This window comes from Amblyomma americanum, chromosome 10 (assembly GCF_052857255.1).
Source record: "Amblyomma americanum isolate KBUSLIRL-KWMA chromosome 10, ASM5285725v1, whole genome shotgun sequence".
In the NCBI taxonomy this organism is placed as follows: Eukaryota; Metazoa; Arthropoda; class Arachnida; order Ixodida; family Ixodidae; genus Amblyomma; species Amblyomma americanum.
In genome coordinates, this window is record NC_135506.1 from 17,338,520 (window position 1) to 17,356,865 (window position 18,346).

Genomic DNA, 18,346 nt, shown 5'->3' on the forward strand with positions numbered 1-18,346 from the left:
TTATAAAGTACACCGGATTCAGATCTGGAAATTCGGTTTCAACCGATGAAAGTGATTATTTTTACATGCCCGCAGCAGCTAGCTGGCTATCGAGTAAGAGTTTCATTGAGTAAAAAAAAAAAAACACACAAACTGCGAACGCCAGGAACTCGCGAGAGAATGTGACGTACTGCTGCGGTATCCTACACTCCTCTGCAAGGCCCCATCTCGTCGCCGATTATCGTCTGCTAGCGTGGTGCTGCACACTGTCACCACCTGTGTTGTGCTGTTGCTTGTAGCAGCTTTCTCCACTCGATGCATGGACACTAGATACCATGCATAAGTGTTATGAAAAAGTGTCATGTTATGGCTACCGCAGCAGTTTAGCGGCAGTTCCCGTGGGCAATATCCTCGGGCAAAAATTCTGAAAGTTGGAAATTTTAAGGTACTCTTATGGAATACTGTAGATAATGATGCATTCTTCGAATATGTAGCAAAATCTTTAAAGCGTTTCCATCAATCGCATCGAGCAGCTAAGACTGCCGTAGAAAACCAATGGGGAACGCTTTTGACGATAGCAAGAATGTTAATAACAAAAAAATGTAATACTGCCGTCGGGTGATCTGAAGATAACCTGACTGTTAGAGTGAAATCTTACATTACATGAAAAAATTGCGTTCATATATGGTTTCCCGCTCAAAAATGGTTGTGCCCAGAATTATTCGGTATGCATTGAGTGGTCGACTTGCAGATCATGCGACGCCCCACCCTCTCCCTCAAGATAGCTTAGCAACCTAGTGCTAAAATATGCGAACCCACCTCTTAGAAATGAATTTTTTCTATAGGTGTTTGGGGAACTAAATGACGCAGCATCTGTATCATATATCGGCGGACACCTGAACCACGCCGTAAGGGAAGGTTTGGTTGATGGGGGTCTAACGTCCCAAAGCGACTCAGGCTATGAGGGACGCCGTAGTGAAGGGCTCCGGAGATTTCGACCACCTAGGGTTCTTTAACGTGTGCTGACACCACAGAGTACACGGGCCTCTAGAATTTCGCCTCCATCGAAATTCGACCGCCGCGGCCGGGATCGAGCCCGCGTCTTTCGGGCCAGCAGCCGAGCGCCATAACCACTCAGCTACCGCGACGGCTAATAAAGGAAGAAATAAAGGATAGAGTGAAAGAAGAAAGGAAGAAATAGTTGCCATAGTGGAGGGCTCTGGAATAATTTCAACCACATAGGAATCTTTAACGTGCACTGACATCGCACACCACACGGGCGCCTTAGCGTCTTGCCTCCATAAAAACGCAGCCGCCGCGGTCGGGTTAGAACCCGGGATAGAAATGAACTTCCACTTGCGTTTTAGCCGACAACTTCCACTTGCGTTTTAGTCGACAACATTTTCATCTGCAATTAAGCGCAGCTATGAATTCTTTAATTTGCCAGCACTTGGCGACAACGTTCAGCTAATTACTGGTAAATAAAATACTGAATGCTTATATGAAAGCCAAGATAAACTCTGACTTTTGTCTGCGCAAGAATACCTAACTATATCACCGAAAGAAACAGGTAACTGATGCGGTGAAAGTTATATTCGCCGAAAAAAAATATCGAAAACGGTTTTCTGATTTAAACGCCGCCCCGCCGTGGTGGCTACTACAGGGTTAATGTAGACGTGAGGGTATCCTGGGAAAGAAAATCTAGAAGGATGAAGTAAATAGCGGCTCGACGTGAAAGCGACCTTGGCGCTTACGGGCGATTTCCCAACTGTCGCGCACCTTTGCGGAATTCTCGTCACGTGTAGGACGCGTAGCCGCATTTTTTTTTTTTGCAGTGACGTCATATACTCTGCGGACTTGTTTTTGAGGCGGGGTATACTGTGTGACAAACGGTCACTTGTCTCGCATGGCTGCTTACTTTGCTGCTTGAGAACACCAAAACGTTTCACGTTTTTACTTGTCGACCCGCCGCGGTGGCTCAGTGGTTAGGGCGCTCGACTACTGATCCGGAGTTCCCGGGTTCGAACCCGACCGCGGCGGCTGCGTTTTTATGGAGGAAAAACGCTAAGGCGCCCATGTGCTGTGCGATGTCAGTGCATGTTAAAGATCCCCAGGTGATCGAAATTATTCCGGAGCCCTCCACTACGGCACCTTCTCTTCCTTTCTTCTTTCACTCTCTCCTTTATCCCTTCCCTTACAGCGCGGTTCGGGTGTCCAACGATATATGAGACAGATACTGCGCCATTTCCTTTCCCCAGAAACCAATTATTATTATTATTAAAATCAATAAAAACTGGTAAGTCCAGCCTCTATGAGTTTTCACAAGTAATCATTGGGTGATCGCTCAGACTAAACCTCTCAGAATTGAGCGAAAAAGCGTGTATTCGTACTTAAAACGATGGAAAACATCGTTTTAGAGCGAAACGAGCCAGATTTAACCCCTTTGTTCCACGTCACTGTTGGCTGTGGGCTGAAAAACTGTTCATTGCTGCGAAATTCCCTGTACGATGTTTTTCGAGTTTTGTGTACGCATGCCATTCATGTTTTCCTTCACCCTCAACGCCCCTCGTGATTAAGTCCAGGCATGCAGTATTCTATGAGTAATAATAGAAAAATAAGCACTTCTCTGTCTTTTGAACAAAGCCTCATTGTGCTTGTCTTTGCTATTGCGAAGATGGAAATTCGTAACGTTTATGTCGCCTATTGTAAGGCCCGTATCGCAGCGAGGCACATCGAAACGCCCCTCGTCATAGACAACCGTCCTATACGCTTTCCCGGATGGGAGGAGGCGCGGTCGGCAGTGGCGTCTTGTTCGAGCAGATAACGATGTGGCGGGCTCGGAGGGTTGGATAAAACGCGGAGTTCCCGCTTCCTGCTCCGTGGCAGCTCGAGAAACTGAGTGAACTAAGAGCGTTTCGCTCCATTTTCGAAGCGGACACTCAGGGTGCTTGCCACGCAGCAGCGAATGCGTGTACGTTCCGAATACGTGAAGAGGAAAAAAGTAATAGTTTCTGGCTAGTCGAGGCAACGTTTTGAACAATTATCGAGACCCTGGCTCTACTGCTTCATCAGGTAAGACATGCACGTTTTATGGTCTTGTACTGAAATAGCAGGATTGGTTCAGAACCATAACTGCAGGCATTATCAAAGAATAGAAGACAGAGAGGAAGGGTCATGATGTCTATGTCTCTTGTTCTGTTTACTTGGAATATATTTTAAAGTCGTGGCGAAAGAAGCCTTTTCTGGCCACTCAACTACAGGCAAAGAACCAGGGATGGCTGAAATGGCGTATAAAACATTAAACTCTTTGCACTTTTGGTGAGTACAGGTGCGTTTGGGACAAGGCCATTCTTGCACAGTAAGCTGCCCATTTGAGATCCGATATGTGGAGCGCTTCTGGACCAGCCCAGTGGATTTGTGGACTATTTTTTTCTGTTAGTAAACAAACTGTACAAATGATGATGACCACAGCTTCCCAAAAGTTTTCTGGCGGAAGAGCTGCAGGAAAATTTGGCGCGATTTTTTAATTCGTTCTAGTAGGGATGCGACAATGTTTGCGCCTTCCCTTTTTTACCCTTACCTTTGTTACCTCCTTAAAATCTTGAGTAAACATTTCAAGCTTCCAGAGAGCCAAGCTCAGAAGCGGGAGCGTAACAGCAAACGGGCCTAGAGCCTTGAATTATGCAAATCACTGCTGACAGTTAAAAGCAAGGAGTAGTGGGGAACCGATCCCCGCGTTTGAAGAGAGTGCGGACATCACTGTCTGTTATACAGTAAGCGCGGCTGTAGATTAACAGACCACCGTCTGACTGCAAGCGGCGGTTTCGCGTCGCCAGTCACACCTCTTCTTTCAAGTGGGCTGAGCAGTAATGCTCGATTGGATACCCATAAGGGCTCCAGCGTAATCGACTGAAACTGTAGCTCCTAGCTTGGCGAGCAATAATAATAATAATAATAATAATAATAATAATAATAATTGGTTTTTTGAGGAAAGGAAATGGCGCAGTATCTGTCTCATATATCGTTGGACACCTGAACCGCGCCGTAAGGGAAGGGATAAGGGAGGGAGTGAAAGAGGAAATGAAGAAGGAGGTGCCGTAGTGGAGGGCTCCGGAATAATTTCGACCACCTGGGGATCTTTAACGTGCACTGACATCGCACAGCACACGGGCGCCTTAGCGTTTTTCCTCCATAAAAACGCAGCCGCCGCGGTCGGGTTCGAACCCGGGAACTCCGGATCAGTAGTCGAGCGCCCTAACCACTGAGCCACCGCGGCGGGTAAGCAATAATGACAAGCAATAACCGACACGAAAAACAAAGCATTCTTCCGTTATTAGCCGCCTTTATCATGCGGAAATATGGAGCGTGGTTGTGCGTTCTACAGAGAAACGGATGCAGCAGTCGTTCTAATCAAGCGAGTGAAACTTGTCCAAAGTAAGCCAGCCAACGAAAAAGGTGCGGCAGAGATCCCTATATTTTCTACAGCAAGCGCCTCAAATAGTGGATACCCATTTGGCGTACCCATATTCAAAGCGGAAGTTGTTTGGGAGCACGATTACAGTGTTGCCAGACCATGAAGTGCGTCGTCAAAAAAATCGATAAATGGCTACGTCCGGTATAGGGTACTTGAAAGGAGTATTCTTCCCAGCTGCACGGAGGTGAAGCTAGCACCGCTTTTTTATTTTTTTAGGCAGACATGGCTAGAAAGTGATGTGTACGGTTTGTTGAAAAGGAGAAATCATGGCAGTGGTGAAGATTATACCAGTAAAGGCGTGCACATTCATGCTTATTACGCGCAGGCACGTTGTAGCTGCAACTACGGGTGAGCGCCATTTGTTATCGTTACAACTCAGCTCTATTACTGGCGCGTTCAAAATTGGCCTCCCGCAGTTTGCCTTGTACACAACAAGCATAGAGGGCGCTTACATGTATATAGAAGAGCGTTTATTTGGTCTTCACAGTATGTTCTTAGTACGTATGACTGGGCTCACTGCCTCGGTAGCGTTGAAAAAGTTTTGGCTATGTTTACGAAAGCTCGACTAATAGAGAAAAGTGGTCTTTTTTAGCCCGGAATAAAAATGGTGCGGGCAAGGTTGATGAATCTCGGCACGAATAAATCTTCTTATTCACTTCGAAAAAAAAAGAAACTACCGTAACTTTTATGGTCTCCTACTAATTGCGTCTTATTTCTTAAATATTTTTCCTGATTTCAGAAGCATGTTTTCCAGTCCTGCTTCATATACTTATTACTCGCTATGCTCTCAAAGCATTCTCGAGTAATCCGTGCTGCTCGAATGAAAGAAAAATAGAGATATTTAGGCGCAAGAAAATAGACACTATAGGCGTCGCTCTAACGTATTTCTCATTCTATCCACAGCCGATAAAGCATAATGGGGAAGTATGGAACAGTGCTGCTGTGCGTAGCATTCTTAGGACTTCAACTGCTCATCGAAACGGCCGGCAGTCCCCGAAGGAATAATCGACCGTCCCAGAAAAGGTACCTATTATGAATGATTGAAAGTGTTCTAGTATGCTCTATGCTAACACGCAGTTGAATGGAATTTTTTAAGAGCCACGGTTTCAAGATGTTGCGCTTCCTTCAGTGTTCTTTTAATTTGTTTTCTGACCAAGATACGACAAAAAAAGAGCTTTGACACTTCGACGACATATTCTCTGTTCTTTTTTAATACTCTTGATTCTTGTTCCGTACGGGTTTAAAATTATCTCCTTTTTTTATTTGCACACACTACACAAAATTTCTATTTTTTATATCAGCTGAAGATTTGCTTAAGTTGTGGGCAGCTAATAATGAGCACTGCCCGCAGCAGCCGATTACCACTGCCTGAATTCTTCCTGGCTTATATCTAGCAAATTTCACTTTTACTAATATGTTCCCAGGGTGAAAGTCCCAAGTGCTTCTGCGAAGCAGCCACAGCAAATGATGCTAGAACAGGGGCCGGAACATCATACCCCACTTTCAAAGACACGGATCTTGGGTGCCTGAATGGCTATTAGTACAATCTGACAGTAGCGCCTAATTACTACGGGAGACAACGCGTGATTTGTTATGCTGCGAATTGAACGCGTCGAGCACTCGGGACAATCGATTAATCAATTCGCATATGGCGCAGTTTATACATGAATACACGATAGCAAGGAATCGGTGCCAGATTTTCTGAAATGTTTTGACATGTGCATTTCAGATTAAAGCCGAGGGCACAGGAAAGCTATACCACCTGTACACTGCGCTTATTCCTGTTTACCACCTTCTCTGCCTAAACTAAAGCAAGACAAGGATTAATATATGACGATTGCTTCCTTGTCGCAGCAAAACTGAGACTTGCTTTTTCCTCTGTAATAGTATTCATTTTGTGAATGGTGTCTCATTATTTGTTGGCGTGTGATAGAAACATATTACATGATGCAGTGATGTCACAATGGGTGTGAAGAGGTAGAAATATTTCGCATGCTTATAGCGCAACTATTATTGTGAAACGGCAATCTTGCCTTCCGTCAGTACAAAATACATCGCTTACTCAAATAATCTGCAGGCACACCAAGAAAATATTTCACTTACCGCTGAGTGCCCAGAGAAACGGAAACGTAAAAATAATAAGTATAACCTTATAATTTTGCAAGAAAGGTTAGCAGGCCATTGAGATTATCGCGCTTTAAACTTACTTTCAGGGGTGAAGACGACAAGCCATTGTTCCTGACGCCGTACATTCAGAATGGAAGCATCCAGGCAGGTCAGAGGCGAAGCCAAGTGGAGCTGTTCAAGAGTCGCATTGGAGCCAATGCGCACTCTGGTTACATTACGGTGAACGAAAGCACCGGAAGCCATTTGTTCTTCCTCTACATAAAGGCCAAAAGAGTAAGTGCTGCCAAGTTGAAACTTCAATGTGTTTCCTGTGCGCACATCTCTACCGATGCAGTAAACTTTGATTGCGAGTTGACTAGCTAAGCCGTGCTGGTTTTATGGTTTGGTTTTGGGGGATTTAACGTCCCAAGGCGACTCATGCTATGAAGGACGCCGTAGTGAAGAGCTCCAGAAATTTCGACCACCTGGGGTTCTTTAGTGTGCACTGACATCGCACATAACACATGCCTCTGGAATTTCACCTCCATTGAGATTCGACCACCGCGGCCGGGATCGAACCCGCGTTTTTCGGGCCAGCAGCAGAGCGCCATAACCACTGAGCCACCGTGGCGGCTCTAGCTAAGACGGCTGAGACCAGTAGACTTGTACAAAGCAGGCAGCTGACCATATTAGGTGCTTTGCACATTCGTTTTTAAGAAACGGCATGCTCGTAACAGCACTGATTTCCGACCGTTGTGTGTTTGTCCGTGCATAGATGCCTAGCACGAAGTGCACCTATGTGAAACCAAATAGCTGAGCACCGTAGAAGACTAACAGGTACGCTTAATGTTCTTGAAATTGTGAATGTGCCTTAGGTTCATGAAAAACTTCTGGCTTTCAGAAGGGGATAGATCAGTGCAGTAGTTCATACCATCAGCTCAGATTTCATCCCCAACTATGGCTGTGCAATTAGATTTGAGCAGCCTCTCCAGCTGCTGAGTGCAAAACACTTGTGAGGTCTCCGGCTCCTTGCTGGTCCTCAAATTTCAGTTCAAAGTGCGATCATATAGTATATATCCCCAGGTGGTCGAAATTATTCCGGAGCCCTCCACTACGGCACCACTTTCTTCCTTTCTTCTTTCACTCCCCCTTCATCCCTTCCCTTACGGTGCGGTTCAGGTGTCCAACAATATATGAGACAGATACTGCGCCATCTCTTTTCCCCAAAATCCAATTATTATTATTATTATATATTTTGAGCAAAAATCAAAGTACATTTAAAACATAATGCCAGCAACATCTCCGGTCAGTGGTGCTTTGATCTGCACATCTTTACCGAGCAAAAATAGCGAAAAACTAGATTGTTTTTGCAGCGAATCAGCGAGACTTGAATATAAGAATACTCCGCGCATAAAGAGAAAAAAACATGTTTCTACCTCTCTAAACTTTGTCGCTGTATCTCAGGTGTTTGCCCACTCCGTTTCTTTCCTTCCCTCGAAGGATCCCCGAATGGAAGCGCCTTTGCTACTGTGGCTTGAAGGTGGTCCAGGAAAGTCGGCGCTATTCGGTCAGTTCCTGGAAGGAGGACCGCTCGGAATAGCGGCAGACGGTCACCTCTATCGGCGGCAGCTGACGCTGCAAGAGGAAGCGAACATTGTCTACCTCGACCAGCCCGTGGGAGGCGGCTACAGCTTCACGAGAGACCCGCGTGGCTTTGCCCGCACTCTAGACGACATCACCGGTTCTATCGAGGAATTCCTGCGCCAGTTTCTCGAGCTGTTTCCCGAAAACAAGAACAGACGCTTCTACGCCATCGGAGAGTCGTACGGAGGTAAGCGTCCCAGCCAAAACTAATTGAGCAGAAAGAAGGGTTCAGAGCTATAAAGAACTGAATCAATGAGCGATGAATGAATGGACCAAATGGATCAATAACTAATCGAACTACTTACTGGTTAAACTTTACATGCGCTTAGTGAGTGAAAAAATGATGGAGGCCAAAGCTCATTGAACAGAAAGAAGGGTGCAAAGCTCTGAAGAGCGCATAAATACAAGAACCGAATCAATCAGCGAGCAATGAATGCACCAAAAGGATGAATAACTAATCGATGAATTTACTGGTTAAACTTTACATGCGCTCAGTGAGTGAGGAAATGATGTAGTGAGCGTGCAAAACTAGATATCAGTCGATTCACCGAAATAAAAGTAAACAAATAAAGTTAGCGCAAAACTTATTCAGTGCCTACAGAAGGCGCTCATGTTGCAGTAGACGAGGCGTATCGTTGCAATCTTGGAAAAGGGTGCGATAGAAAGCTTTATTGAACGTCTGAGATTCGTGTTAAAAAAAAAAAGAAACGAATGCGTTAAACAGTGTAAAACAATACTTTGTTCTCCGAGTCGATTCGAACAGAATAACTTGAAGAATGTGCGAACGGTTAAATCATACACACTTTGAAATGCCTATATTTATAATTATAGAGACCACCAGACCGCCTCAAGGTGCCACAACATCTGCAGGAAAGGACTTGAATGTTAAAACAATGCTCCCAGATTTAAGCCTTTCAGTGAGGCCGGGATAACTGCCCCACTTGATAAATGTGTAAAGCGATACTTTAACGATCGATCGAGTTTTTAACGGGAGCTTTCTTATGTTTCATATTTTCAGGTCGCTCAACACTCGGGATTGTGAACCGGCTTCGAGTGAAGGGGAGTTTGCCGCTTAGAGTCTCGGGAGCGATTCTGGGAGTACCTTTTATCGCCCCTCTTCTGGAGCTGATGGACTCCTCGGATTACCTCTACAACACTGGGTTGCTTGACGGCCGGGGTCACGAGCTTTTTGCCGAGCGCTTCCGACAGATCAAGCAGGTTGTCGAGGTCAATCGCACGATAGCTGCAGGCCTGCTGCTCAAGACTGTGTTCAACGCTAGGATAGACGACGAACCCAGCCTATACCAGCAGCTGACCGGTTACACGGACCACGGAAGCGTGCTGCGAATGAGGCCGGAACCGGAAGCACTCAGATACGCGGAGTACGTCACAAGCGACGCCTTCAAGAAATCCATACACGTAGCAGGCGGAGTTTCCCTAGAGGCGCAGAGATTCCACTTGCAGGTAGGCCTCGCACAGGAAGACTACTTTACAGACATTAGTGACACGGTCGCTAAAGTTTTAGACTCGACCAGGGTTCTTTTATACACGGGACAGATGGACACGGTATTTCCGGCTGTGAACACCGACCGGTACTTAAGGCAGTTGGACTGGAGCGGACGTCAGGATCTCGAGAGTGCCGAGAGGGAACCGTGGTATACCTTCGTGGACACCCGCACGCCCGCCGGTTACGTCACTCGCGCGCGAAATTTGACTTACGTGCTAGTTTCTCGGGCTGGGCATCAAGCGGCCTTCGACGAACCACTTGCTGTGTTCGACCTGATGTACCGTTTTATTCACGGTAGGACCTACCGGAGATCTAGGGCGCGAGGTGTTTGAGTCGATGCTCCTTTTCTCTCCTTTACTTCCTCTCCTCCTCTCCTTTAGATTCTCTCCTTTACCTGCACGTCATGTATCGCCATAAACCCATAGCAGAGTTCCGGTTTTAATAAATTTATCTGTCATCAGTTATTACAGCTTTCCGTCATTCATAATAATAATTGGTTTTGGGGGAAAGGAAATGGCGCAGTATCTGTCTCATATATCGTTGGACACCTGAACCGCGCCGTAAGGGAAGGGATAAAGGAGGGAGTGAAAGAAGAAAGGAAGAAGAGGTGCCGTAGTGGGGGCTCCGGAATAATTTCGACCACCTGGGGATCTTTAACGTGCACTGACATCACACAGCACACCAATTATTATTATTATTATTATTATTATTATTATTATTCATTCAGAGTCCCTTCGCAGCCGGTTGTTATATTACATTAAACGGCTAAAAACCACGAGCTTCCCGCTGCAATAATTATGCTGCGAAACCAGGGACCAGACTTAAGTTACCCGAACTTTTTCAAAGCGGCATTCAAACTTCCACTAAATAATATCAGGATAAGCAATGTTTTATTTACCATTCTTGGATTGAAAAGCATGTTTTAAAAGCAGGAACCCAATAACACAACACAGGAAATTTGTGAGGAGTGCGTAAATTAAAGAATGTGGAAACGTCGCAAGTGATAGTGCAGGTAAAAATTAAAACAAAAAGGAACCAAGAACAAAATAGAAAGGAAGATCTTTATATTCAGTTCCAACTCGGCCTCTTTCGTACAGCAAGAAGCATGACTCATGTATACGACGAGTGTACGGCACACTTTCTTTAATAGTAGGAGGTTTGCGAAAGTCACTCAGTCGGGAAACCATAGTATTAAAGAGTGTCTTTTCTGCCAAGGCTGTCTGGCGTCTGCGTGTCCTCCTTGGGAACATTGATCAATCTATAGTGACGCGCTCGTCTCTGATGATGAACGTGCGCATGTCTTGGCTGGAGAATTATACTGTGACGGACTTGAAGACGATGAAGAGGGCAGTGGAGTGTGCAGGAGCGTTCGTGCTTGGCCCACAGGCATTAAAACATATCAGCGCCATCTGTGATCACGTCTAGTTTTTCGGCTTGCCGTCACGTAACGGCACGACCAGACAGATGATAAAACAACTTTCGGGATCACCGGATGAAAACAATGAAAATACCAAGCTCGTCCGCTATAGACCAACTCCTCCCCCTCATCTCTGCTTTTTAGGCACGCCATCTTATGCAATGACCTGAGACATCCAGCTATTTTCGTCTGTAGAAATATTGCGAACCTCAAGCATACAGTATGGCAGTGCCCACACATTCTGTTGCACCATCTCCCGCACAAACCATTTCCACAGCTTGGACGGTACAACTCACCAATACCTTTCTAGAGCGAAAGCTCTACTTCAAGACAAAAGCTGCAAAAGCCGGGCCACCGCTGTAGCCTTGACCTTGGCCTTGAATCAATAAACATTACCGTGACTGGGATTCGAACCGAATCGGTTCGAACCGACTCGAATCGAGCCAATTCGAATCGAACAGATCAGCACCGCCGGCCACTACACCAGAGCACTATATGCTATCGCCGCAGCCGACCACGCCTCGCGTTAAACTGCAACACACTCTCGCTTGTTGTTGTTGTTGTTGTTGTTGTTAGCCTATCAAAAGATGGCACATACCCACACTGGGGGATCGGCCAAGAATCGGGTTGCTGTTCACCTGAACGCAGTTAATAAAAAGGAAAAGCACGTGGGAGCGCACCACCGGTGAATTCTTCCTCATGAACAGAAAAGGGATGAGAGTTTTGATTTCATAATTGTAAGAATAATAATAAAGAGAGGGATGAAATAATAATGATTAAGTCAAAATGTAATAATTGATAGAAAAGAAAATTTTGGAACACTTAGCAAGGTAGTCGATGAGATTCTATCAGGAAATTTAGAATAGCGGTACAAACAGATCTGTGGCTGAACCCGAATGTGGTGGCGCCAAATGATAGCAAGAGCGAGATGCTGCAAGGGCTCCTCCAGCAACCTTTTTCTCAGAGAGTTGAATAGGCGACAATACAGCCAAAAATGTTTCATAGATTCAGACTCACGGCAAAATGCACAAAGGGGAGAGAGCGCCAAACCCGACCTGTAAAAAATAGAAATTTAGAGGGGGGATGTGGCAGCGCAGCCTCGTCAGTGATAATTCAAGCTGCCGAGAGCAACAAATTTTCCTGTTCCAATAATATTTAAGGTGCTCATAATCCGCCGATGTTAAAAGTGTTGTGTCTTGCGTGCTTAAAAACGCACGTCGCCGAAATCTAGATGCTCTAATATAGGCTGTAGCCGGGATGATTGGCAACACGGGGCCGCTGAGGGAAGCCTTTGCGAGATTGTCAGCAATCTCATTTACTGCCACACTGCTGTGACCGGGAACCCATACTAAATGAACAAGGCTCAATTGCGGAGGAAGTACGGATAAGAAAGTTGTTAAAATGGGACCGTCAACATGTGCAGCGAGGGAGGAACACAAAGATAAAGAATCAGTAATTACTGCAACTGCTGTAATAGAGGGGTCTAGCTTGCGTAGAGCAAGTACAACTGCTAAAAACTCTGCTTGAAAAATAGAGGTGAAATTTTGAAGGCGCAGAGAAAAGGACCAGTCTAAATGCGAGCAAAATATTCCCACACCTGCTTTTTCATTGCATTGCGATGCATCAGTGGCTATTGCTATATCTGTAGGTAGGGTCCTCAGATGATCTTCTAGAAGACCATTTAGAATACTCGGTGGCCAAAGTTTTGCATTTTTTGGGAATATGTCGTCGAAAACAATGTAGATAGCGGGCCCATTGCGAAGCGCAGGAAGGATATCATAAATGTTTACATCTAAAGGCTGAAGTAATCTTTGCACAAACACTACCTGAGGGGAATTGAAACGAGACCAGGGGACACCAAAAAAGGAGGTCGGCTGACAACAGAAAATGCTTTGGGAACGGTGGAAATGGGATTCATAGATCCTGAGGTAAGCTTGCACAGTTAAAAATTGAAGTCGTGATAAGAGAGGCGGATTGCGGGCTTCAAGGTACAGCACATTGGTAGCCCCAATTTACGGAAGGCCGAGGCACATGCGAAGTGCTTCCCTCTCTAAAAGGACGAGAGGACGAAGTTTATATGCAGCCGAGCCTGAAAACAACACTGATCCAAATTCTAAAATTGACCTGACATACATTATGTAGATCATTAATAGCGCATCTCTGCGCATGCCGTACCCGTGATGACATAATCTCCGTAACATGCCCACGGCACGAGCCCCTTTCGCCGCGACATGGTCAATGTGAGGTCGCCAGGTGAGTTTGTTGTCATAAATGACCCCTAGGTATTTTAGGGATTGAACCTGCGGTGTTATTTTCAACTGGCAAGTGAGAGAGACCACTACAGGAGTGTATAGAGGGAAAACAAGAGTGGCGCACTTGCCAACATTTAACTTCAGGTGTAATGCGCTCAACCAGTGCTCAAGTGTATTCAAATATGACTGCAACAGACCATACAGGGAATGTATATCCGGCGCAGCAGCAAAAAACGCAGTGTCTTCCGCACAGACGTAAGTGCGTACATGGCAGTGGAGAGGAATTGAGCTCAACAGAATATTAAAAAGCACAGGAGAAAGAACAGCTCCTTGCGGTACACTCTCGCGCTGTGAATTGCACGTCGTCATCTTCATACACTTCCATAGGCGGCCCGAACAGATCACCCATGCAGATCGCCTGAGATTAATATCATCGCCAGACGTGCCGACGGCCCAGAAAATCAAAACCACGATCTAATCAGGCTAAACACATGCTTTCGCACGTCCACAGTGTTTAATTGCGTTAAACTCTTACCATTTCCCACCTCCACCCAGTTAACCTGTGCGTGATAGACAGGGCTGAGGTAGGCTAAGGTAGGGGCTCTGTATTTTAGACTGGATGCTCGCTTTCATGCTTCTGCATGTTTTAATATTTTCCTTAAATAAGGCATTTACGAAGACTGCTAAAACATCGTCTACGTAACGTTAACGTAACGTAGCATTCAACGACAGCAGTTCCCGATGGGGAATGAGCTGTTTGGGAAGCTAATTGTCGCGAAACGTGAATATCCTTTTCGCGGAGTCAAAACCACAGAAAAAAGCTGCAAGTAGTTGTATATTTTAAAAACTTGAACTAGACACCAGAGGAAAACGCCAGGTTGAGGTGAACTCTGAGGCTAATTCTTTAAAAATCTACCAGTGTCCTTTTTGAATCGCATAAAGATTACGCAGAATAACCGTGACCAACTGAAAGATCAATTTCCTTCTCTTTTACACCGACGCCAGCACTGGAACAAGTGCTTTGATTAGAGCACAGATAAAGGGAATTAATAAAACAATGGATAAACTAAGAGCCGATGTCCCATCATTTTGACACGAATACTGGAATGCTCGTGTCAGAACCCAGAGTCTGTGATCGGAAAGTGAGTAGGAAGCGCCGCTGTTACGTATAAACGAATGAAGCCCGCGAGCCTCTCGAAAGCGCATGCATTTTGTCGCGGTGCAGACAAACTTTGTTGGGACACAGTGCCGAGGGCAACCGTGTTTTCGAAATTCTAAGAACTGATATAGATATTACTTACGGTGCACTACACGCCCATCAACCTACTTGCCCAATCCTATACGCTTCTCAATAATTACAGAGCATAACTGCAATAGTTAAACATTCAAGTGTTCAATATTAGTTAACCAGCTTGCTAATCAGCATGTCTTAGCTATATTCGGTTTAGTACACCGCTGATAATGCTATGACGAAAAAGGGCTCTTCTAACTCAAGAAGCTTATTTTTAAAAAAATTGAGTAAAATCTTAACTGAAATACCCTGTACAGCTGAAACGTGAGCCCTGTGGTCTGAAAACTTCTGAACAAGGGCGTACATGGCCAAATGCCCTGCACAGGCATGTAGATATGACTGTCCATGCTGGCTGCCTCTCGCTTCCGACCTGGTACCAGTAGGCATCCAGCACTTAAAAGGGATATTTTTAAGCAGGTTGTAGCATCTATGCAACTTGATTTAAGTTATGATTTCCTGTTTCCACTGCTTAAAAAAAATGGCAGGTAACTGCATATATTGGCACGCTTTAAAACGACCTTTATTTTGTACTTCAGATAGACACACACCCACGCACAAAAAAGCGGCAGGCTGAACCCCATTGAGAAGTTGTGCCTGGAAAAAATCTGCCAGCGTTCTTTTTAGTGCCTAGAAATAAGTGAGAAGATTAGAGGTGAAGGCAAACAACGTTTGGTGCTCACTGTTTACTAACACGGCCAACGCGGGACCACTTATGTCGACCTATGCATGCTGAAATTGCTACAGAACCACACGAAGAAAGCAGAAACACGTGCCCTGCGTTGAATTCTCCGCTTCAGTCATTTTAAGGGCATGGGAGAAGTCAGGCCAACGTCACCGAGGTAGACTAATACGACGGTCGCTCGAACCGCAGATTGCGATATCGGCTCAGTCAAAGAAATCAGCCATCGGTTTTATTTCCGATCAACCACGAGCGGCCATAAACATCGCCTTACATAGGGCGTAGATTGCACTGTTCTTCACAATGAAGCACAGGCGCAGGAGTTCGGAAGTAGAAAGGTGGCCAGAAGCGCCAGCACTGTTGGGAAGAACGGGACAAGAAATCCCTACAGCGCCGCACGTCGGAGCTTCGTTCCTTTGCTGAAGTACAGTAAAAAAATAACGTGCTCCTTTACAGCTTTCTGCCTTTTTAAGAGCGTTAGCTCTTTCTCATCATGTTTCGAGATTTTGTGGGGTCTGCTATCACCCTGAGATCACAGCGCCATCTTTGGCAGCAACTACTCATCACGTTTCGAGACTTCGTGGGGTCTGGTACTACCCTGAGATCACGGCGCCATCTGTGGCCGCAACTACAGTACATCTCGCACTGAGACTTGTAGCGCCATCTACATTGTATACATTCGTTCCGCTATATATACTCCGAGAACAAGGGACAGCCATCCGGGGAAAGAAAGTTGTGTACGGAATTTGGTATGCAAATAAAACCCTATGGGTTGTGGTATGGAAACAAAACCACACTTAAATAATAAATAAACATTGCATAAATGCAATTACTAATTGAAGCTTTACTATATTGCAGCGCAAGCCGAATTCTAGGCCCACCTTGGCCCCCCAAAACGAAGAAGACGTTTTAAAGGACAGTGACGAGAACTCTATCAATATTTTTTTTGTTAGCAAAATCTAATATTTCGGCATTTCATGGGTTTGTTGCCGCTTGTCCGGGAGCAAAAGATGCGTTTATTTCAAAGAAATTTGGATTCGAAGTTGAAAAAGTTTTTCCCACCGCTCCGATTCAAACTCGAGGAACTCTTATGAGGTCATAGTACGGAGTAACGTGAAACCTGACGTAAACGCAGACTCCGTAATTTCTGGCGGCTAGCGGTGCGTCTAGCAGCAGCCTAAATGAAAGCTACCGCCGCAGCACGTTGAAGGCATCTATCGGGGGTCGCTACCGTCACTTTGTTTACGTTTGCGCCGGCGTCTTGCCAGCGTTACGATGGATCCCGTTTCCGAACCCTACGACGAAGTTCTCGCAAAAACTCCGGCCTGCATTTCAGCGACCTCAGCCCTACAAACCGTGCGATGCTTTTGAAGGAGCGCGGTTAGGTTAGCCGCTGGCGGGTCGTTTCTCTCTTCCGCCGTGAGCAGCCGTTGCTAATCAGATATCATAACCCCAGTGCGGGGAGTTGCGAGGGGCCAGGACAAGGTCGGCGCGTTGCGCCCATCGGAGGGTGGCCGGGGCTTTGGGGCCTATGGATTGTGATTCCTTGAACGGCGCGGTTGCACGGTGCAGCAGGCGGCGTCGAGGAGGTTTCCCAAAGTTGCAAGGGCCAGGTTATTTATTTATTTATTTTTCCACAAAAAACGGATGGGTGCTCAAGGGCGCTCGCGTTTAAAGTTGGCGGCTTGAAAGTAAAGCCGGCGCACGACGCATCAACAGGTTTCGTGCATTTCCGGAGGTACGGGTCCACTGGGTGAGGCTCTCTCGCCCACTTTCATGTACCTTCAGATGTCTACTGTGAATGGATTAAATTAGCCGAGAGCTAAAATAGAACAACTCGAGATCCGCCCAACTGCCGAAGCTATTGAATGGAGCCACAAACAAACGAGTTGGAGGAGAGCGGAGTCACGGTCTCTGCAGGTTCCAAATCTCTTTTTCTTAACTGCCTTGTATCTTGTCTCCCGTCCCTAATAAACGATTTCCGTTAAGTAGTTCGAAGTGGACTGGCACAGCTGGCACGTTTCGCCGGGCGAGCGTACGAAGACACAAGTGCTCTTTATACTGCGAACTGCCTTGTACGATCACCGACCATTGTGCCATCATAGTTTTTCATCGACCGTGGCGGTCATCTGACCAGCCTTGACAGGCTCCTTCAAAAGTTAACTAGCCCTTGAAGCGTCACTTGGAGTCCCTCTGCTGTTCGACGCTTGTAAATCGAGGCGCGTCAAAAACAAAACCACGCTGCACGCAAAGCTCATAGACGCGAAGGGCCATAAAAAGTCGAAACTCTCCTGGCCGCCTGTGGCCCCGCCAAGCATCGGTTTTCTTTGCTTCCAACATTCACGTTATCTTTTGTCTGTCTTCCTTGTGCGATAAAAGTGCACTATCGGTTTCAAAACGAAACTTACTTCAATATTTTAACACGCAACCTTCCTTTCTCAGCCTCAAAGATTCGCGGCTACATGTAGGAAGGAAAATTCCTACAAGGTGGCGTCTCTTGTCCTATGACGTCAACACGCTTGTACTTGCGACTTGCGAGATTGGCGTGTGGCGGCGATACCTGTATTTTGGTTCTTGCTATTTTCTACCTTACAAGAGCTTTGTTTCCAGTAAGAGTGGCGTTTTTGTGATCAGGAGCTGGTATTGCATCGATACAAGCCTACTTCAATTTCTCCTCAGTGTCCGTTTAACTAGACAACGGGTAGACGTGCATCGTAATTTCTCTGATAGATGGCGCTAGGCGTGCATTGCTCCGCTGGGTGGAAAAGTTGTTACTTTTCCTAACCGCTCAAGGTTTTCTGCACTGGCCCCGCTGGATGCGGAAATACTTTCGTTTTACGCATGGCCAATAAAGCTAAAGCTGGTTACTTCAACGTCTTCCAGACGGTGGCAGCCTTTTTTTTTATGCACGTTCATTTACTTCTTTACTACAAAGAACATACATGTTCAAAGCGTGTGTTTGCTCCTTAGAACAAGAAAAAGGCTCTCTATAGGAAG

General features: G+C 45.9%; 1 protein-coding gene across 1 annotated transcript; it reads left to right on the top strand.

Annotated features, from left to right (window-relative positions):
• The first annotated feature begins 2,854 nt into the window (after positions 1-2,854).
• Positions 2,855-10,174, top strand: LOC144106251 (putative serine carboxypeptidase CPVL). Its single transcript, XM_077639010.1, has 5 exons — positions 2,855-3,051; positions 5,357-5,476; positions 6,667-6,853; positions 8,060-8,390; positions 9,222-10,174. The coding sequence occupies exons 2-5, from the start codon at positions 5,370-5,372 to the stop codon at positions 10,040-10,042; spliced, it is 1,446 nt and encodes a 481-aa protein (XP_077495136.1). The 5' UTR covers positions 2,855-3,051; positions 5,357-5,369; the 3' UTR covers positions 10,043-10,174.
• Positions 10,175-18,346: the final 8,172 nt, after the last annotated feature.

Excerpts from the sequence above, each read along its gene's own strand:
- LOC144106251 (XM_077639010.1), top strand. The coding sequence starts at position 5,370 with ATGGGGAAGTATGGAACAGTGCTGCTGTGCGTAGCATTCTTAGGACTT. Across the intron at positions 6,854-8,059 it reads TCTACATAAAGGCCAAAAGA|GATCCCCGAATGGAAGCGCC; the intron begins GTAAGTGCTGCC and ends CTTCCCTCGAAG. Across the intron at positions 8,391-9,221 it reads CATCGGAGAGTCGTACGGAG|GTCGCTCAACACTCGGGATT; the intron begins GTAAGCGTCCCA and ends TCATATTTTCAG.